Source organism: Sinocyclocheilus anshuiensis, unplaced genomic scaffold (assembly GCF_001515605.1).
Source record: "Sinocyclocheilus anshuiensis isolate Anshui unplaced genomic scaffold, SAMN03320099.WGS_v1.1 scaffold434, whole genome shotgun sequence".
Classification (NCBI taxonomy): domain Eukaryota; kingdom Metazoa; phylum Chordata; class Actinopteri; order Cypriniformes; family Cyprinidae; genus Sinocyclocheilus; species Sinocyclocheilus anshuiensis.
The window spans coordinates 439,444-460,736 of NW_015544145.1; the positions used below are offsets into that span (position 1 = coordinate 439,444).

General features: G+C 37.5%; 4 protein-coding genes and 1 non-coding gene across 7 annotated transcripts in view; 2 read left to right on the forward strand and 3 right to left on the reverse strand.

The window, feature by feature from the left end:
* Positions 1-4,524, forward strand: part of LOC107695132 (hsc70-interacting protein-like) — an 11,998-nt gene extending 7,474 nt beyond the window's left edge. Inside the window, exons 10-13 of the mRNA XM_016494944.1 lie at positions 752-868; positions 954-1,011; positions 2,935-3,026; positions 3,725-4,524. Of these exons, the coding sequence (XP_016350430.1) occupies positions 752-868; positions 954-1,011; positions 2,935-3,026; positions 3,725-3,856 (399 nt within the window). The 3' untranslated portion in view covers positions 3,857-4,524. The remainder of the gene's footprint in view (positions 1-751; positions 869-953; positions 1,012-2,934; positions 3,027-3,724) is intronic.
* Positions 4,525-6,892: 2,368 nt separating this feature from the next.
* Positions 6,893-8,685, reverse strand: LOC107695112 (RING-box protein 1-like). The gene is made up of 5 exons (XM_016494919.1): positions 8,668-8,685; positions 7,839-7,917; positions 7,643-7,713; positions 7,461-7,546; positions 6,893-7,099 (listed from the first exon to the last, which is right to left on the reverse strand). The coding sequence occupies exons 1-5, from the start codon at positions 8,683-8,685 to the stop codon at positions 7,087-7,089; spliced, it is 267 nt and encodes an 88-aa protein (XP_016350405.1). The 3' UTR covers positions 6,893-7,086.
* A 207-nt stretch (positions 8,686-8,892) lies between these two features.
* On the reverse strand, positions 8,893-8,964 carry trnaq-cug (transfer RNA glutamine (anticodon CUG)). The gene has a single exon. It is a non-coding gene; the product is annotated as a tRNA-Gln (tRNA).
* Positions 8,965-9,565: 601 nt separating this feature from the next.
* LOC107695136 (chondroadherin-like protein) lies at positions 9,566-15,980 on the reverse strand. Its single transcript, XM_016494950.1, has 9 exons — positions 15,822-15,980; positions 15,255-15,449; positions 14,975-15,130; positions 13,874-14,019; positions 13,528-13,766; positions 12,467-12,744; positions 11,146-11,838; positions 10,461-10,627; positions 9,566-10,072 (listed from the first exon to the last, which is right to left on the reverse strand). The coding sequence occupies exons 1-9, from the start codon at positions 15,978-15,980 to the stop codon at positions 9,691-9,693; spliced, it is 2,415 nt and encodes an 804-aa protein (XP_016350436.1). The 3' UTR covers positions 9,566-9,690.
* A 3,193-nt stretch (positions 15,981-19,173) lies between these two features.
* LOC107695135 (cathepsin D-like) overlaps positions 19,174-21,293 on the forward strand; it is a 7,984-nt gene continuing 5,864 nt past the window's right edge. For all 3 annotated transcript variants that reach the window (XR_001634963.1, XR_001634962.1, XM_016494949.1), the window contains exons 1-4: positions 19,174-19,358; positions 20,308-20,494; positions 20,578-20,701; positions 20,783-20,901. Coding sequence is in view for 1 of the 3 variants with exons in the window: in XM_016494949.1 (XP_016350435.1) it covers positions 19,291-19,358; positions 20,308-20,494; positions 20,578-20,701; positions 20,783-20,901 (498 nt within the window). In the remaining 2 variants the exon portion in view is untranslated. The remainder of the gene's footprint in view (positions 19,359-20,307; positions 20,495-20,577; positions 20,702-20,782; positions 20,902-21,293) is intronic.

Sequence of the window (21,293 nt, forward strand, 5' to 3'; positions counted from 1 at the left end):
TCAGGGCTTGGTTTTTGCTCTCATATGCATATATCAGCTGTTAGACCTTTTATTAAGACGTGTGGCTTTCCAAATCATACCCATTCAATTGAATTTGCCACAGGTTAACTTCACTTGACGTGTAGTAACATTTACAAGCAATATGAATGCTCCTGAGCTAAATTTCAACTGTCCCAGATAAGGGTATGAGTACTTATGCAATGGAATAATTTAAGTTTTTTTTATTTTTAATAAGTTTACAAATATGTTAAGATGTTTTTTGTTTTACCATTATGGTGTATGGAGTGTAGATTGATGTGGAATAAAAGTAATTTAATGCAGTTTAACATAAGGCAGCAACATAAAAAAAGGTGAAAAAATGATTTCTACTTCGCAAAGCACTATATATGTGTGTGTATATATATATATATATATATATATATACAGACACACTAGGCATACACCAGGTATGAGATTCTGACGGTATTATAACCTTAGATAAAAATATCACGGTATATATATATATATATATAGTTTTTTGACAAATAAAATCTTGCTGACCTCAAAATTTTAAACAGTAGTGTATATTTAAAATGTAAGACTAAAGGTAGCATTTGAATGCTAGTGAATGATTGAAAATCAAATATTGTTATGTATATTGTGATGTGAAATAATGTTTATATAAGCTTGAGTACATTTGTCAAAAACATCAAAAGCAAAGCGAGTGTGCCGAAACTTCAATGTGTCATGTGATCCCACCTGTCCTTCGCAGGCCAACAAAATTATTGAGCACCGGCGCAAATATGAACGCAAGCGTGAAGAACGAGAGCTCAGCGCACGGCAAGAACGAGTGAAGAAAGCAAGGGAGGAGCACGAGAGAGCACAGAGGGTAAGAAATCTATTGATTTGCATCAAGCCACTGAATCAGAATTGTCTGCACAGTCAGTCCTGTTAATGTGCGTCTGTGTGTATAGGAAGAGGAAGCCAGACAACAGGCTGGAGGGGCACGTGGAGGATTCCCAGGATCCCCAGGTATCTACTATTAAGCTGTTTATGTATATAATAAGCCATATTGACTTGTAAAACAAAATAGTAATGGTTCACCCAAAAATAAAAATTACCCCATGATTTACTCACCCTCAAGCCATGCTAGGTGTATATGACTTTCTTCTTTCAGACGAATACGATCAGAGTTATACTAAAAAAATGTCCTGGATCTTCCAAGCTTTATAATGGCAGAGAATGGGGCTCAAGATTTTGAAGTCCAATAAAGTGCATAAATCCATCATAAAAAGTGCTCCACATTAGGGCTGAACGATTAATTGCATTTGCGATAATATCGCGATATGAAAAAAATAGATTTTTCAACTGCAGAGGCTGCAATTACACTCTGTCACGTGACGCGCAAGAGTAAAGAGGTGTGTTCGACGTGAAGATCGATCGGTACGGCGAGAGAGAAAGCATAAGGAGACGTCCGCTCTCTTATAGCTCTCGCAGTACTTTGATGTCACACACTGATCGGTCTAAGCAGCACTGCTTTAAGTCGAACACACCTAATCATCTTCAGAGGAAGCATCAAGTTGGCACGCTACAGTGTTGCCATGTCTGTGGTTTGCTGCGGGTTGAAGCGACTCCAAAAACATCATATTTAGCCCCTGGAGTGCGAATCTTACCAGGAGAACCCCTCCAAAAAATTTGTATTTTACCTCCAGAACACAATTTTTACCGGTGGATCCCCCTCGAAATTACTATTGGGCTCGTTTTGGGCTAGTTTTGAGTAGCAATTGGGTGGGTTTTGTTGTGAAAACCTGGCAACCCTGGCACGCTACACGCGGAAATGTTTGAAAGCATAACTCCATATGAAGCGTAACTCCATCAAAACGGCACATGGAAATTACTCAAGCAGTAACAGAGTTACGGTGCATTTCATTACTGAAGACTGACTTCAAGATAATTATAAGATAATATATATAATTAGTATAATATATATAATGTTTAAAAAGTGCAATACACATGTTTGCATATGTTTATTACAGTCACTTTGAATGACCTTAATACTGAGTGTAGTAAAGCAACGTGTTTTTATATTTCTTTAATCTACTTTAGTTTGTGTGATTTGTTAGACTTCCATATTAATGTTTGCATCAGCCTTATTTGTCAGTACTTTTTTGTCATAATAATTATTAGCCTACATGGTTACAAGGTTGGAAGTTCAACAAATCAGTCAGTATACTACTGTGATTGTAGTAGTTAAATAAAAATGTCATTCATATCAATTCATGCATCACCTAATTTCATCGTAACATATAGGCCTGGCCTACAGAAAAGAACATTTATGTTTAATCTATCTAATATTGTGTTGGTCATACTATACAATGATTTATTGCTTGTCTTTGTTGAAAAATACAGAACATAAAGAGCTTTAAAAAATAATTGCATATTAAAATTGCAATCGCAATATTGGTAAAAAACAACATTATTTTCCAAAATCGTTAAGCCCTACTCCACAAGGCTCCGGAGGGTTAATAAAGGCCTCCTGAAGTGAAACAATGCATTTGTATAAGAAAAATATCCATATTTAAAACTTGATAAACCGTAATCTCTAGCTTCCGCTAACTGTCTAACATCCGTTCCAGCGGATGACGTAGGCGTAGTGTAAGCTTCGGTGAGAAGAGACGAGCACAGAGGAGAGAGTAAAACAAAACACTGGTCACAAATTAGAAGTAAAGAACAATGTCAGAGGATTTCGATATAAGCCAAGGATAGACAGGTTTTACGCCTACGTGCTACGTCATCCGCTCCGAAAGTCAAATACACACAGGATGGCTTGAGGGTGAGTAAATCATTGGGTAATTTTCATTTTTGGGTGAACTATAAGAGAGATTACTGCAAGATCAACAATTTTTGTTGTTTGAAATGGTGTAATTGATGTTAATATTTGTTGTGATCCTTCAGGAGGTGCTGGTTTCCCAGGTGGAGCTCCTCCGTTTGGAATGCCTGGACTTAATGAGCTATTCAATGACCCAGAGGTTCTCATGGCCATGCAGGTAAAGTTAACCACATACTGCTGAGCACAATGACGGTGCATTTATACAGACTTGACAACTGGCCTGTAATTATCAGGTAATTGATTAATTGTATTTTCCAGGACCAAAGAAGTTATCTCAATTAATACAGTTTTTGAACATCATGGAAAGGTCGATAGTGATTATACATTTTTCTTGTTAAGCTCAGCTGTGAAACATTTGATTGTCTAGGTATTGATCTTATGTAGATCAATTCTGATCTTGAGCAATGATGAAAACCGTTTTTGATTAATACATGCAAAAGAACAAATAGAATTTTCAAAAATAGAATATTTCAACTAGAATTTTTTTTTAACAATGTAAATGTCTTTACTGTCACTTCTGATCAATTAAATACATCCTTGCTGAAAAAAAGTATTAATCTCTTTAAAAAAAAAAAAAAAAACTTTTAAAAACACCAGTTTTAAATTGATGTGTAAAGTGAATATTGTTACACAGATGCTTCACAATACATTGGAATCATAAATGAACAATGGAAATTGTTAATCGCTATTACTTTTCCTACTTTGGGTTACTTGGGTCAGTTAATAACTATATAGTATTGAACCATGTTCATAAATGTCTATAATAAACTTTCCTGTATCTGACATTCCTGAGCATCTCAGCTGCTTGTAATATTTACATGATCGGTAAATCATTTATGCATTCTCATTTTCCAGGACCCAGAGGTGATGGCAGCATTCCAGGATGTGGCGCAGAACCCCGCCAACATCTCCAAGTACCAGGGCAACCCCAAAATCATGGCCCTGATCAACAAACTCGGCTCCAAGTTTGGCGGCCAGCAGCCCTAAAAAGGGCTGAAAGAGTTCATGTCCAGTTCCAATACTCTGCTGTAGCTTTTTCTCACTGGGTTTCTTGCCATCAATTACAGACAGCACTTAGCTTATGAGCCACGTGAGATACTTATTTTAGATGAGTCTGTGCTGATGAAAGAAGAAGAAACTATGAAAGAGTATCGGAACAAGACCAGAGATGTGAGATGTGCCGTTTTTTGGGGGGGTGGGGGGATTCACTTGAGTGACGCATGGACTAAGAATTGGGTTTATTCCTTTAAAGTTTTGTTGGGGACAAACTATATTGTGGGCTTCACTGAGGCTAACACATTTAGCATTTACGATCCTGGTCTCTTCTCCAGAATATCAGGGGGTTTGGATTTGAGAGCCTATTCTAGCTGACAGTTGCTGCATTGACAAACGTGTCCATTCAGCAGCCAATCATTCCAGGGATTTAGTCTAATTATAATCACCTTCATCCATTCAGTATGCTACATAGCTTGTTTGTGGTCTTATCCAGCAGAATCCAGATCAAAACGGGGTCTACATATTCCCTGTCCAAAGCAATCAGTCAATCACTTCCTGTTTAGATTTCATGGGTGTTTCTTTTAAAGGTTTTTTAATCATGTTTTTGTTCTTTAGTTCTTTTTTTATTTTGCTCTCCTCACCCTCAGTGTAACCTAAAATTGTTTTCTGTCTCATAAATGCAAAAAAGTGAAAATTCAATCATGAACAACTTTCTTATTGTGACAAATCTGCATCTTGTATGGATTTCATGATTTAATTCAATAAACATTTGGTTGTTGCAAATGTAAGACATCTGTTTTTTTTATAGACTTGAAATTGTATTTGACTTAGAGATAGTTCACCCAAAAATGAATTGTCATCATTTACTCCGCCTCAGTTTGTTCTAAACCTGTATGAGTTTCTTTCTGCTGAACACAAAAGATGATATTTAAAGATTGTGAGTAACTAAACATTTGACAGTGGCCATTGACTTATATAGTATGGGGAAAAAAAAAAAATCCTATGGAAGTCAATGGCTACCGTCAACTACCTGGATAACCACATTCTTCAAAATATCTTCTTTTGTGTTTAATAGACAAATAAGAGTCCAGTACTGTTTATATGTAATATATACAGTTCAGGTGCAGTAGAAACCAGGTAACTCTTAAATTGTAAACTGACCGAGAACCAAGGGCCTGTATCATGATGGTAGTTGAACAAATTCAGAGTTATAGGATTAGTTTTGTGTTGACAAAACCAAACCACTCCAGTCCGGCTTTGTTGGTACCATCATCGACTTTCTTTGTCAACTCAGGCTTTGATCCTGAGTCTGTGGAGCGCGTGCACATGAATGTGTGACATCACATGCCTCGCATGACAGCGCAAGTATGATTCACTTCTCGCGAGAGAGTCAGCGAGATCCAAAACTAAAGGTTAAAGGTTATGAGATTGAAGAATATGAGGAATTTAAATGCATTTACACTGAAGAAAGTACTTGTTCATGAAAGAGAACAAATAAAAGAAATCTTGCTCTATCAGTGCAGTCACAAGTGAAACGCTAGTTTATATAGTTGAAAATATACAGCGATAGACTTTTTTAAAGCCTTATCTATTGATTCTACAGCTTATTTATATTACATATGATCTGTATGTATTAATATTCATTTAAAATAAATGATTTATAATAACTGAACTAAAATTGCTTGTGTGTAATGGATGGATTAATAATAACATAAATCACATAATTATATTAAACATAAAATAACCAAGTCATAAATTATACGTAAATAACTCACTAAAACCCAGCATTGGTGCAAACTAAACTGAAACTTGCCTTGTCAGCCAGCTAATCCGGCTTCATGGTACAGGCCCCAGGTTCCTTCAACTCAATCAAATGGTTAGATCCGAACTCCTAACCTGAGATTTCTCTCCACATTACTTCTTATTTTAACACAGGAGATGAAGTGACTGGGCTTGTTAGGTTTCTTGCATAAAGCCTTAAAGGGGTCATAGGATGCTACATGCACTTTTACAAGTTGTTTGAACTGAAATGTGTGTTGGCAGTGTGTATACACAACCACCCTATAATGATAAAAATCCACCCAGTGTTTTTTTTTTTAAATCTGGTTAAAGGGGTCATCGGATGCAAAATTCACTTTTTGTTGTTGTTTGAACATAAATGTGTGTTGGAAGTGTGTGTACACATTCACCCTATAATAATAAAAAACCACCCAGTGGTTTTTTTAAAATCCCTATTTCAAAATCCCCTTTCTCAAATCAGGCTGTTCTGAGATTCCTGTCAGAATGATGTAGTTCTGCACAGGCCACTCCCACGATAGTTGATTGACAAGTCCGTCTTACCTTAAGACCCGCCCTGAGTGAGCTGAGAGCTGTCCGCCATTGTGTCGACTCCGGTGCAGGGGAAGACAAGAATGTCTCCGATTAAGCGATTGAGGCGTTTTGTTACTGGATGTAATAATGAACATTGCAGTTGTCATTTACTATCGACATCTGAGCTGCTGAAGACGCAGAGGATTAACGTTACTTTCGTTTTTGAAAGGAATGCGCCGATCCCCGATCTGCCTAAATGCGTTTAAGTTCGCACGAATCATTCATGATCCAGCTTCATCTACAGAAGAAGTGAGTATAATGTTTTCTAATGAATCTTTGCAAATCGCCTTTCCTAATAATGTGCTAATTAGCAAGTTTCACGATGAATGCGGCTAAAGTAAACAGTCTCTCTGAGAGCAGCTCGGAAGAGAGGGGGGCGGGGTCAGCAGAGCTCATTAACATTTAAAGGAAAATGCTACAAAAACGGCTTGATCTGAAAAGAGCTGTTTTTGACAGGGTAAAAAAGGTGTTTTTTACACTATTATTGAGAAATTTTAACCAAACTATGTTACAGACTTTTCATTAAGACCCCAAAGAATCATATCAACTTGTGGAAAATGGGCATCCTATGACCCCTTTAATGAAAACAACAGCACATAAATATTTAAGTTGTGTTAAAATTGAATGCAATTTCAGAAATATTGGAACTGATAGAGCTGAATTTAGAGAGACTTTATTGATAATTTACAGTTTAGAATGCTGCATACAACACAGAAATAAAAAACATCCTAACTAGTACAACAATTTAAATGTGGACCATTTGGTCTTTGACAGGGAGACAATGGTGACGTCTAAACAAAAATGCTTCTCAGGAAGGAAAATCCTGGATCTGAACCACAGACACTGGGCTGCTAATGGCCGTACCTGAACAACAGAGCAACGAAAGACGAGTATTAATACAAGCATGGACATTTGCAACCAATAAAAAACATGTCAGAAAATATGGGATTAGAACAACAATGCATTATCCCTTCTCAATGCTAAACTTCTGGAAAATACAAATAATGGAGGAAAACAGATTAATTTCTAGCATGTTCATCTGCTCATACCTGAATTAAAAGTATTTAGCATCAATCATATGTTATATCCTAATAAAGTGATACACGATACGGGTTATCTAGAGCGGGTTCGAGAGGTCTAGACTTATGTTTCAGTGAACTAAGATTCTCTATTAATACAGTTCCTGGGTCTGCCTCTATTTTAATGAAGAAACAAGATCACTCACTTCTGGAACTCCCACTCTCTATTGTCCAGAGGACACACCTGTCTGGTCTTCAGCCAGCGAGAGATGCAGTGGAAATGAAACGCATGCTGCACAACCAAAAACACAGTTATACCACAACCGAACAGACAGTCCACATTTTGAATTCATTTGATTGGTTAGTTGGTGTGTGTCATCAAACTCACATTACAGACTCCCCAGGCCACTGTACACTCCTCTGATGTAGCCGACGCCTGATTGGCCTGACACTCTATACCTGAAGGAAGATGAACTAGACTTAAACAACCAAGACAACTCACTAAATAGCAGTTGACAGCATGTTAAACAAGAAACTGAACCTAGAATACAGTCAGGTGAGACCAAACAGGAGCTGATACTTACAGAGGTCCATAATGTGATTTCTGCAGATGGCACAGTTGTCCACCACAATGTCCCAAGCCCACAGAGCCACAGCATTCCACTGCAAGAGAAACACAGTTCTGGAACTAATTCAACCAAACAAATCCCCGCAACACAATTCGTAACTATTTTATTTTCCAGTGGCACGGAGATCCAACCCAATGTAAATCTCAATACACCCGGAAGTGGTAATATCATGGAACTTTCACATATACTGTGGTACTAATGGATTACGATGCGTGTTCAAAAAAAAAGTGTAAGAATTGCCTGAACGTGCCTGTAAAGTCCAAAACGGTCGAATCGAACGTTAGAATGAGTCTACGAAGTCCAAATCTGTTTGAATCGAACGCGTCTGTGTCAAAAATGAACAAATCTATCGTTCTGAAAGCGCCTACAGTGCTCAAAACTGAACGTTTGGAACGCGTCTATGATGTCTAAAAATGCTGTCTAGGTAAACAACTCACTGGGTTTCTAAGTGATTTCTATTAGTGTTTCATTTATCTAGTAGCCTGGTTAAATAATCTCTAGGATTACGCTGCAGAATTTAAATCAGAGGCGTCAAGAACGCCCAAATTACATTTATCTACTTGATATCAGATTCTACATATTTATGAGACATATTAAAAGCTGACTGTAATCATAAAAAGAGCACAGGCAAGTGATTAATATTAATGATGACAAAGAGAGCAACGCCAATGCTAACCGGGGATTATAAACACGCCGCTGTAAAAGATTTTACATTTTCAAGAGACTAAGCGGTTTAAATGTGCTTTTTACTGGCTCCACTGTTAGCTCCACTCGGGGTGTCTACATCCATCGCAGCCGCCATGTTTGCTAATGGTGTGATCTCGCGAGAGTGAGTGAGATCACATAGTTCCTCAGTTTAATAATAGGTTGTCCATAACATAAAGCAATAATGCGCGCTATTTAGAATTATGTTTACATTAAACCATATTAACATATTTGAAAAGCTGCTTTTCTCAACATATCGATTGTAAAGTAAGCTCTACTGTTTTGTAGTCAAGTGAAAAACAGTAGGTTCCACCGAGATTTGAACTCGGATCGCTGGATTCAGAGTCCAGAGTGCTAACCATTACACCATGGAACCAGCTGAGCTTTCAGCGAAATATTTCCATTTTTAAAGGAACGCTGATGTGAATGCCCCCCGCCCCCCAACGGCTTACACACGTTCAAAACTGCCTGTTTTTTAAAAAAACTACACACAAATCCAAGAATTGCCCAAAATGCCACATATCTTGCAAAATGAAGCACTGCATTAAAAATATCACAAACACATCTCAAAAGCAAACATTTGCAATCACCTTTGCCATAATATTACTTCCTGTTAGATTTATGTGTGTTACATAGAGAATTGTATGTTGTGTTTTGCAAAAAGTGCTTTATGAAATTGAAAACTCAAAGGTTTTAGCAATATGGAAAGAATTAGCATATGGTTTTGCAGATTTGGTGTGTGGTTCTGGTGTTTGAGTGTCAGCTTTCAGAAATTGTGACACAAGTAAAGATTTTGTTTGTAAGCAATTGAAAAAAAAAAATATATATATAATTTTGAGAGGAAATTCAGAATATTTCTTTAAACAAAGGATTTATTTGAAATGACACATACTTAACATTATAAAAACCCATATTTATGAGTTAAACCTCATATGCCAAAAAACAACGTTTGTTGGAATGTTTCATACTTTGAAATAAATTGCACATTCAAGAATTATGAACAGTGGATGTAATGACTGAATACACAGTAGCAACTATGGTATTTATCAGCTTTACCTAAATAGTAAATTTGTTCACCTGATAAATATATCACATTATCCACTTAGTTTAAATCAAAAACGCCATGGCTTTTTTTTATTGATGACTTAATCCTTGGTCGCCTTCCTCTTTTTTTCTTGTTTGGCCTGTTTTTTTTCAGGGCCCGCACTGGTTTGAGTTCATCAAACTCATTTTTCTTTGGTGCCGCTGTCAGTTTGGGCTTCGCTGGTTTAGGATTAGGTTCAGATTGCGCAGGTCGGGCCTTTGTGGTCTGCATGGGTTTGTTTGGTGTAGGGGCTTTGGTGGAGATGGAGGTCTCGTTGAAGGAATGAGCATTTTCTCCAGAACAGTTCTTAAAGACGGCTGCCTCCATCACGGACTGACCTCGCAACTCAGAGGGGTAACCGCACACAGCCTCAACACTCAGACTCGAATTTTTCAACCATCTGAAAGAAAGTTGCGATAGATAGATAGATAGATAGTTATTTTTTTCTATTAAGTTTTCCTTTCAGAAATTCTACCACTTTTATACATTTGGAAAGTCTTCCAGCCTTAAATCCCCTGAAACCCTGGCTTAATGTAATGTTTAATACACTTCACGATGTTGATAACAAAGAATGGAATGTATTTTTGCTCAAAAGTAATCTAAAAGTAATCAAAAAGTAGTCAGAGTACATTACCTAATATGTGTAATCCAATAGATAATTATAATAAGAATTTAATAATAATAATACATTACAGACTATAATTTCCATCATGTAATTTGTTATCAGTATAGACTATAATTTGTAAGATAGAACAGCAGATGAATGGATGGATGGATGGATATCTCACCTGTAAAATGGTAGTAATTTGCAGTCACACATTAACGGATTTTTGTTAAGGGTAAGGTATTGAAGTCCAGTAAGAGGTGAAAGGTCAGGCAACTCCTCTAGCTGATTCTCTTCCAGAGACAAAGACAACAGACCAGGACCAAACCCTGCCAGAGACCTCGTGCTCATCTACGACCACAAATCAAACAAGGAGACAGAGAAAGAACATTTTCTATTATCGAGATTAGTAAAAGCAAGGATTAACTGTTGTTTCTTTATCATTTAAAGGAATAGTTCACTCAAAAATGAAAATTCTGTCATTAATTACTCACGTCGTTCCCAAACCCATAAGACCTTCGTTCAACTTCAGAACAAGAATTCAGATATTTTTGGTGAAATCCAAGAGCTTTCTGACCCTGCATAGACAGCAACGCAACTGACACGTTCAAGGCCCAGAAAGACGCATGTTGAAGACTGACACGGAAAAGAAGAATTGTTGAATAAAGTAGTCATTTTTGTTTTCTTTGCGCATAAAAAGTATTCTTGTAGCTTCATATAATTACTGTTGATCCACTGATTTAACAATATCCTTACTACCTTTCTGGGCCTTGATCGTGAGAAATTAATGACAGAATTTTCATCTTTGGGTGAACTATCCTTTAATAGTGCATAATATTATCTCATGTAGTTTGCCATTTGACCTCTACCTTCTGAAGACTCATTCTATCAATGTGCAGGTGCTTTAGACTTTCAGCCACTGCCCGAAATGCTCTTGGCCCAATCCAGCGAATCGGATTCCCAGAAAGGCGGAGCTCAGACAAAAGAGGGGCGTGGCCTAGTCCATCACTCGGCACTTCTGTTAGCGCATTAGCTTCAAGATGAAGGGCATCCAGCTTGGGTGCCGGATCCAGAGCTTTTGGCACTATGGATGCGATGATGTTATTATTGAGGTAAAGGCCCGACAGCTGAGGGACCGGGGAAAGGAGCCCTGAAGGCTCTAGTTTAGCTAGAAGGTTTCTCTCCAGATGCAGCTCGAGGAGTTTGGGAATGTGAGCCAGTGTATCTGAAGAAGGAAAACGAGTGAGTTTATTGCCTTCCAGGTGAAGGTACATGATCTCATGGGCACCCTCAAAGGTTTTTGTGTCCAGGGAGGACAGTTGGTTGTCAGACAGGTAGAGATACATTAACCCCTTCATGCCCCGGAAGGCGCCACCCTCGATCTCATGGATCTTACAGCTGTCCAGGTGAAGAGACACCACCTCTGGGACGCCGGGGAAACTGTTGCTAGGGAGATAATGGAAATGGTTTCCACGCATGTCAAGCAGAAGAGTGTTGCCAGGGAAACCAGTGGGCACTTTAGTGTGGCCGCGGTCCTCACATGTAGCGTGCTGAACTGCAGCCTTGATGGTGAGAGTGAGGAGAACAGAAAATGTGGTGAGACAGAGATATGTATTAGATTTGAGGTATAGTTCACCCAAAAATGAAAATCTGCTGACAGTTTACTCACCCTCAGGCCATCCAAGATGTAGATGACACTGTTTCTTCATCGAAGTGTAGCATTACGTCACTTGATCACCAGTGGATCCTCTGCAGTGAATGGGTGCCATCGGCAACAGTTTGAAGTTATAAATGTCTTAATGATAGATTTGTTTCTTACAAATATGCAGTTTTCACTTTTTTTTCACATTTTCACAAAATGTTAACTGATGGCCGTGTGGGTAACTTGTGGATTATTGTGATGCTTTTATCAGCTGTTTGGACTCTTGTTTTGACGGCACCCATTCACTTCAGAGGATTCATTGGTGAGCAAGTGATTCAATGCTAGATTTCTTCAAATCAGTTCTGAAGAAGAAACAAACTCATCTACCTTTTGGATGGCCTGAGGGTAAGTAAATGTTCAGCAGGTTTTCGGGTTTGAAACTACTCCTTTAAGTTCATATTTTTGTATAACTGACAAGAACAAGGAATCTGTTAAATTAGAGAATAAATAACTAAAATTCCCTCCGCCCTTTTCCAAGCCTTTCTCACCTCACAATGACAATTCTTTGGGCATTTGCTCTTTTTCTTTGGCTTGGCAGTTGGCACAGCCTTTTCTTGCACTCCATCTTCTTCTTTTCCTTCTTTTTCTATCACATCCGGCCTCAGCTCATCATGTGGTCTGCAGCGGAGGTCCTGTTCTTGAACATTTTGTAGAGGTTCGTCTGAGAGGTGTGGCGGCCAAGCACAGGCCCCATAGAGCTTGATTCCTGAGCTCAGCGCCCACATCTTCAGCCCTTGCAGTAAACATGTACATCTGATCGGGTTCCCTGAAGGACAGTGAATTAAAGCTATCACTTCACAGTTTGATTTTTAGATATTTTAAATGAAGTTTAAATGGAGAGAAATGTGTAGAGAATGTATGACAATGTAAGACAATTTTAGAATAAAAAGAATACTCTTAATTCAACTTAAATAACTTTAAGAATTAGTAACTAACTCAAATTTTCATAAATCATTGATCTTTACAGATTATTTATTTATTTTTTTTAAATCCAAAGTTTTCCTAAAGCTTCAGTAGGGGAGGAATGGAAAGTGGTTCATTAGAAATGCCAATGAATGAAGGAAAGAAAGATTTTTATTATTATTGTTTTTGTTAGATTTTATTGGATTAAATAGCATTTCTAATGAACTACTGCTCAACTGTCCTACTGAAACTTAGAAAATAATTATAATTATGATTCATATGAACAACAATTGTTTTTATTGTTGTTGTTGATACTTCCATTATATTATTATTATTTCTTTATAATTCAGTTATATACTAATATTTTTATAAGCTGAACAAATATAATGTAATATTAAATAATAATAGTAATAATAATAATAATTCATATGAATGATAATTCAGCTATTGTTACTGCTCTTGTTGTTGTTTTTGTTGTTATTAAATTACATTTCTAATATAAAAACGCATATAATTTATATATAAAAGATAATTAAACATAATTATAGTTGCAAAATTTGTTGTGAAAGTAATTATACTGGCTGAAAGGTTAGTGTTGTAACAAACTAAACACTGAGACAGCGGGCAATGCTGTATTCATGATTACCGGTGAGGTTAAGGCTGGTGAGCTGCGAGGACATTTCGAGGGCCTGTATGTAAGGGAGCTGGTTGTAGCTCAGATCTAGGTGAGAGATATGAGGAGACAGAGACAGAGCTGATTCAGACAGGTCCTGCAGGGCCATGTGGTGCAGAGACAGATGTGTGAGTTTCGGCATGGACACACTCTCCTCCACCAGATATGTCATGGGGTTAAAACTCATATCCAGGTGAGTCAACTCCACCAATCTGATACAAAAAAAAAAGACAACAGTGAGTTCTGAAGGTCTGCTTTATACCAGAGGATATCTCAAATCAACAATAATTAATTTTGTTTGTCAAAAATCAGTCACTACCTGGTCATAGTTTTGGTAGGAAAGTATTGGAGTTCATTATGGTCCAGGTTTAAGTGTGTGAGTGCAAGAAGACCAGCAAAGGCTTCTGTCGCCAGATTATTTAGAGAGTTATGACTCAAACGCAACCACTGGATATTCAGCATTCCCTGAGAGACAGATCATTGGGAATTACTCAGGAGGAAAATTATCCATATCAAAAAAGTCTAACAGAAGATTAGCACACAAACCAACCAACAAAATCAGTGTAAACTCAGATTGGAAAGATTATAACATAAAGCAATGGGACTCTTTGAGAGAATTCTAGAATTCACTAGAAAAAAAACGATATATATTCTCAATTGAAAGTATGAGGTTGGTAAGATTTGTTCATGTTTTTGAAACAAGTCTCTTATGCTCAACAAGGCTGCAGTTGTTTGATCAAAAATACAGTAAAAATAGTAATATCGTGAAATAATGTCGCAATTTAAAATAACTGTTTTCAATTGTAATTTATTTTAAAGGGGTCATATGATGCGATTTCAAGTTTTCCTTTCTCTTTGGAGTGTTACAAGCTCTTGGTGCATAAAGAAGATCTGTAAAGTTGCAAAGACTAAAAGTCAACCACGCCTACCTAAAATGGCTCGTTCCAACACGCCCCCACATATCTAGGTCACTATGTAGAAATATTAGCATAATGGCGTCCAGATGTGCACGCAAAGAAAGAAGGCGTGGTTTCAGGAACAGCAGTAGTGTTGATGCAGCCATGTCAGGGAGACACTGTGTTTCATTGCGAAAGCAAAAGCACTTTATCCTTTAAAATAGATTTTATTCCTGTGATGTCAAAGCTGAATTTTCAGCATCATTACTCTTCAGTCTTCAGTCTCACAAGATCCTTCAGAAATCATTCTAAGTTGATGATTTGCTGCTCAAAAAACATTTCTTATTATTATCGATGTTGAACACGGCTGCTTATAATTTTCTGTGGAAACTGTTATGTTGAATAAAATAATGCATAAAAGAACAGCATTTAATTGAAACAGGAATACTTTGCAACATTTCAAATGTCTTCACTGTCACTTTTACTCAATTTAATGCATTCCAAATTGCTGATCGGTAGTATACCTGGAATGCCATGTTGGGGAGGTAGACTAGCTGGTTATGAGTGAGGGAGAGCAGGTTTACAGAGTTTAACGCAGCAAACGCTCCAGGGTGGATCTCTTCAATGCGGTTCCGGTCTAAATACAACTGCTTCAGTGATGATAAACCGTCAAACGATTCCTACAGGTGGGGAGACAGTAACAACATAGCTAAAAACACAGACACATGTCAAACCATCAGCTTTAGAATGATTTGACCTCCATTCATCTAAAATTAACACACTTCCACATCTCAAAGAAAACACCTGGTAGAGGATGTCAATATGGTTGCTAGTGAGGTCAAGCTGCACCAAACGTGAAAGTCCCCGGAGCGCCCCCTCTCTGACGGACTGGATACTGCATCTCTGCAGGTTCAGGTGGGTCAGGTAGGGTGTGTGTTTGAACGCATTTTTAGGCAGTTCCCCAAGCTTATTCCTCTTCAGGTCCAATTTCACTGTGATCTGAGATGAAAGCCATTGCAAATACTGCATATGAGTACTGTATGTTGATCCACATGCTCATAATAATGCTAACAGATCCTATAAGTTAGTCAGGTTATTTTGAAAGGCATTAGAGGTCTTATTAACCCTGCATACCAAATGTTACCCATTAGGAAGGAAATTCAGGAAGGCACAATATTAAATGAGAGTCTGTTTGAATCAGTCTGTTATAGTGTCATGCATCGTCTTGTTTGATGGTGCACGCCATGCACAATCTGGATACAAAAGCAAACTTCAGAGGGATCAGACAGTAAACTATGATCATGATATTAAGACACAAGCATGATGATTTTTGTGTGGTGCTCTGTACTGGATGTGGAAAGTCACACTCACCTCGTTTATAGTAGGAGGAATATGTGTGAGATTCTTCCCTACACACATCACAGTGAGCTTTGTGTCGTCGCAGACGCAGACGCGCGGGCATTTCGCAGTCTGACCCGCAGGAACAGAGGTTATTAAGAACAGAAGCAGACGTGCTACTATCAGCCTCATGGTGCCGACCTCCTCCAACTGAAGCGATACAAAGGAGACTGATTATTAACAAAGATCTTAAGACTGTTTTTTTTTTTTGCTTAGTTTTATATTTTCTAAACAGGTGCAGTAGGCCTATCCTTTCATGTGTAAAAAATGTTAGCATGTCCATTTATATGTACATGAAAATAATAAAAAGTAATAATAAAAAAAAAATAAAAATACAACACTACCATTCAAACGTTTGGAGTCAGTATATATAATATATATATATATATAATGTTTCATAGAATAAGTAATTTATGCTTGCCAAGGCTTGCCTTCAGTTATCTGATCAAAAATGCAGTTAAAAGAGTAATACTCTTTTAATTTTTTGTTTGAATCAATTTGAAATGTAATATATTCCTGTGATGCAATGAATTTTCAGCAACAGTACTCCAGTCTTCAGTGTCACATGACAGAATCTCAGAAATACCACGAGAGAAAAGAAACATCCACATTGTTCATGTTAAACCTTTTGAACAGTAGCATAAACAAAATTAACACGAGAACAATTATTGTTACAGTCTATTTAAAGATTGTATTCCTATTTCAAACCAAACACAACATAATACTTATATCTTTAAACACCATAGGTAAATTCTTGCATTATTACCTCTGATCCCATCCTGCCCTTAAAACAATTAACACAGCGGTACCACATTTCACAGGGCTCCAAACTTTAGTGCATGAACGGAGAAAGACAAAGAAGTATTTTACTCGTTTCCATGTTTTAAATCTTACAAATATGCTCGTCCAGACGGTTTCATTATGCAGAACTTAACTTGATCTGAGTAGGGATGAAAACCCTTAATATTACTGAGCTGAATGTAAACTATTGTTTCTGCAAAAAAAGATGATGAAAGAAATGACAACTCACCTCTGTTAGGAGTTTAAGCTATATATAATCCCAGAACTGGAAATTCTGCAGCTCTACGCTTGACAGTGATGAGGAAATATTTTCTTGATCTCGCAAGTGTGTTACTTTTCGTTGCAAGTTTGTTTAATATTACAACTAAACACTTAGCCTTTAGGCATTTGTCCTGTCCGAGCGCGCAGCTTGTGTTATCTGATGTGAGTGAGACACTCTTGGAAGTATGGCCCCGCCTGTAGATGCCAGTATATGCTACCGGTCGACGTTGACCTCACAGAACAAATACCTTTTTTTCAATTTCTCCCGTTTAAATAGCAAGCAATTTGCCTTAAACCCATCAACTGCAATGCAGCGACCCCTTGGAATTATAAGGTTCTGTCTGCATTCTGAGCAGTTTTGAAATATTGAGCTTCAATGTTTTTGCATTCCATAGACTTCTGTAGATAGAACCCTTTTTGTTTTCTAAAAAAAAGGCCCAAACTGTACACATCTTACAAAAGTAACATCACATAGGCTAATGTAAATAAACGTCACAGAATAAGAATATGTGAATAACTCAATTTTGACAAAAATGTCAGATAGAACCTTATAATTCCAAGGCGACAACTTTATAACATGCACAGCAAAATCCCCAGAGTTAAATCAACTCTGCTCATAGTACATATTGTCCCAATCTACAGAGTGTTAAAGTAACACTGAAGCCGAGTTAGTTATTGGGATAATTAAGCAATTGATTAATTGATGAGTGAACATTAGTAAAGAAAACCCGCTGTTAACAATGTTGAAGATGAACAACTACTGCTCAGGCTTTTAGACATGAAAACATATCACATAATCCTCAACAGTGGTAACTCTGCTTCAGTGTTACTTTAACACTCTGTTGATTGGGACAATATGTACTCTAAGCAGAGTTGATTTAACTCTGGGGATTGTGTGTTTGTCACATTGTGTTACAACCTCCCCCAAGCCACATGGCCCAGTGTAAGCACCATCCATTGCCTCCACCGTGCATGCTGCTGAATTTGAACCATATAAAAAATAGTAGCATTATTATAGCATTAAAGTGATTACTTTGAGGTAGGCTAAGTTTTTATTTGAGATACAGTGGGTTAATATGACTTGTTTTTCAGTGTTACAATTGAAAATATATCAATTGCATTATTAGTGCACCTATATTTGTTTCTTGTATCAAAAGGTGACTAGTGTATTTCAAGAAGTCTGTGAGTTACGAAGGAAAATGTAAAAAAAAATGGTACAACTGCCACCGGTCTCCCCTATCACGAACATTTTTAATTAAAATTGAACAGAAACAAATGACTTTAGTGCCTTTCCTATTGTATTTAAATCTTTATTACAAGCAATCCTGTGGGTCATGAAGAACTTGTATTTTTCTAAATCTGCAAGTGTCATCCATTATGTCGCCTTGTTCGTCTAAAAGTGTACTTTTCCTTGCGTTAAACCAAAAACACGTGTTGACTGAAGGGCTGGACGGACGGGGTACGAGCCCGACCCAAACACGACCCGTGAATTTTTCAGGACCAGTCGGGTAACAGTCCTCTACCTCGTCCTTTACCTGGAGCCCCTTGGGACCCACAACCGTCAAGATACAGCCATAGTGAAAAAATCTGATTCCAAAACATCACAAACCGTTAAAAAATAGAATTGTTACAGTATTTTACAGTACAATTTTTTAACCAGTTTCACTACACCGTTCATAGGCTGCATATCCATCACTTTACGAAGTTGCTTGCATTTTTTATTCCATTAGAATACATGGCTATTTTTGAATGACAGTCAGGAGATGGATGCTGGTTATCCGTATGGGTGCAGTTTTGGAATCTACCAGCAGGGGCCATAAATAATATCCATGCAAGTCAAGCCTAAGATTTTAAAACAAAAGCAAAATGCAGATGTTTATAATGTGACGTCAAAAGTATCATTTGTACACCTAAGTGAGAAAACCCAATATTTAGATGTTTAGAGAAGTTTAGGTTTTGCTGGTTACTTCACTTCCTATTTTGCGTATTGCAATTTATTTCCCCAACAGTTTCAAACGGTTCAAAAGAGGAAGGATATTTCTTTATTATTATTATTTACTATTTATTTATTGTTGGTTGTAGTTAACTCTCTGTGTTCATTTGAAAGCCGTGGTGCTATTCAACAAAGCAAATTTAAAATTCACTAACACAAACACAACAACCCAGTAATAAGCTGTCAGGAGGGCGTGAAATTCAACTTGATTGATATGTTCTGTAGCCAATCGTAGCGGTACATCAGTGCTGCTAGCCAATCAGGTTAAAGGAGAACGGATTGCGCACGAGGGACGGTGGTGGAAGTTACCTAAGAACTGCTTCTGCAAGTCTGAATGTTGTATCAGATCATAAGTAAAACCAATTTATTTCTTTTAAAGAGCAGGGAATGAATCGCTTTCACCTGTTCGCGATTTTGATTTGGCTGTTAATTGCGGACAGCCAAGCAATAATCAGGTAAGTTAATTGCATCAATTCTCTTATTATCGATGTAAGCGCGTTTTATGTGAACATATTTACATATTTGATTATGAATATTTTTTTCTTATTAAAAACTTAAACAGCCCCAATATGACTTTGCACTTTCACTATATTAATCACCAAGTGTATCTGTATTAGGATAAATACAGTCTTCAAACAACAATCCGATGCCTTACGTTTCATGATATGAATCTAGCTGCAATAAACAGTGCTGCTTAGGACGTTTTGTGTAAATGTCTGCTACAGCATCAACTGATGTTTTGGATGAGGAAGTTGAACTTGTAACTCAGTTACATGTGTGAACTGCTGTGGTTGAGGTGCGACATTGTGTAAACCTGCATCTACAATGAAAACGAGAGAGGCGAAATACTTATAAACGCTTATTCATAATAATTTTATAAAGTCAGCGTTGTAATTTGACGTCGATGTCGGATCTTTTTAATGAAACCGTTCACAAACCCATCTAAACGCTTTGTGATCAGTAAGCACGATTATTTTATACATTTCCGCCTCGCAATGATACAATGTAACGGTTCACTAGTCACTGTGCAAATTTATTAGGCTGTGGACTTACGGCAGGTCAAGAACCGCCCACTCTAAAGGGACCAATCACAGTTCGCTTTGTTTATACGTAACGATTAGGGGCGGGGTTATCTAAAATATATTAATAAACCACAATAATAGACAAGTCTGGGCAAAATAACCATATAATGGTGCTACAATCTAAACAAATGATTGTCCAGAAGAAAAACAAGACGTTAAGCCATAGCAACACCACGTCACATTTTCTTCGGAAAACTTAAAAATCTAGTTCGGATTATTCATTAAATGCCTTGTTTGAACATTGTTGTCGTTTTGTGATGGCCACAGTTTTATAGATGTGAGACGCAGGTGTTTTATTGCTTTATCACTGTTGTATCTCTAGGATTCCTCTGCACAAGATGCGCACTGTGCGCCGCATGCTGGCAGAGAATGGGAGGACTATTGACGAGATCAAATCCATGGCCAGAGAGAAAACCTCCAAAGTCAGATTTTCATTGCCGTCCACAACACATTCACCGTCACCAACAAAACTGCCACCACCTATTGAGAAACTCACCAACTTCATGGATGTAAGATAATGTGTGCACTGATTATGCATTTGGTTCTTGCATGAGGACTATAAGTCGTCCGACTGTCCTTTCTCCCATTTTAGGCTCAGTATTTTGGAGTGATCAGTATTGGCACCCCTCCTCAGGACTTCACTGTGCTGTTTGACACCGGATCGTCCAACCTCTGGGTTCCATCTATCCATTGCTTCTTCTTGGACATTGCATGCTGTGAGGGATGTTTTGGGTCATTGTTTTGATATGTATTGTTTTTTTTTCATTACTACATTTCTTACTCTGGCTGTCTCTCAGGGTTGCACCATCGCTACAACTCTAAGAAGTCAAGCACGTATGTTCAGAATGGCACGGAGTTCTCGATCCGCTACGGCAGTGGGAGTCTCTCTGGCTTCATCAGTCAGGATACAGTCACTGTGAGTAAAGACTAAAGGAACTGATCACGAGAGCTGTAAAAGCACCGTAAAAGTGACTATATACTATATCACAGGCCTCTAGAAAAATCCAGTAGCTTTGTGTGAGCTTTTAAAAAGGAAACATTAATGTTGCTGAAGCTAGCGTTGTTTTAGTATTATTCATATACTATTATTGATTAATTTTGCAATTGGGTTTTATTTTTATTTTTATATTAGTAATTTTATTATGTGCATTTGTCATTTTATTAGATTTTTTAATTCTGTCTGTCTGTCTGTCTATCTGTCTCTGTCTGTCTGTCTCTGTCTATCTATCTCTGTCTGTCTGTCTATCTATCTCTGTCTGTCTATCTATCTGTCTCTGTCTGTCTATCTATCTATCTCTGTCTGTCTGT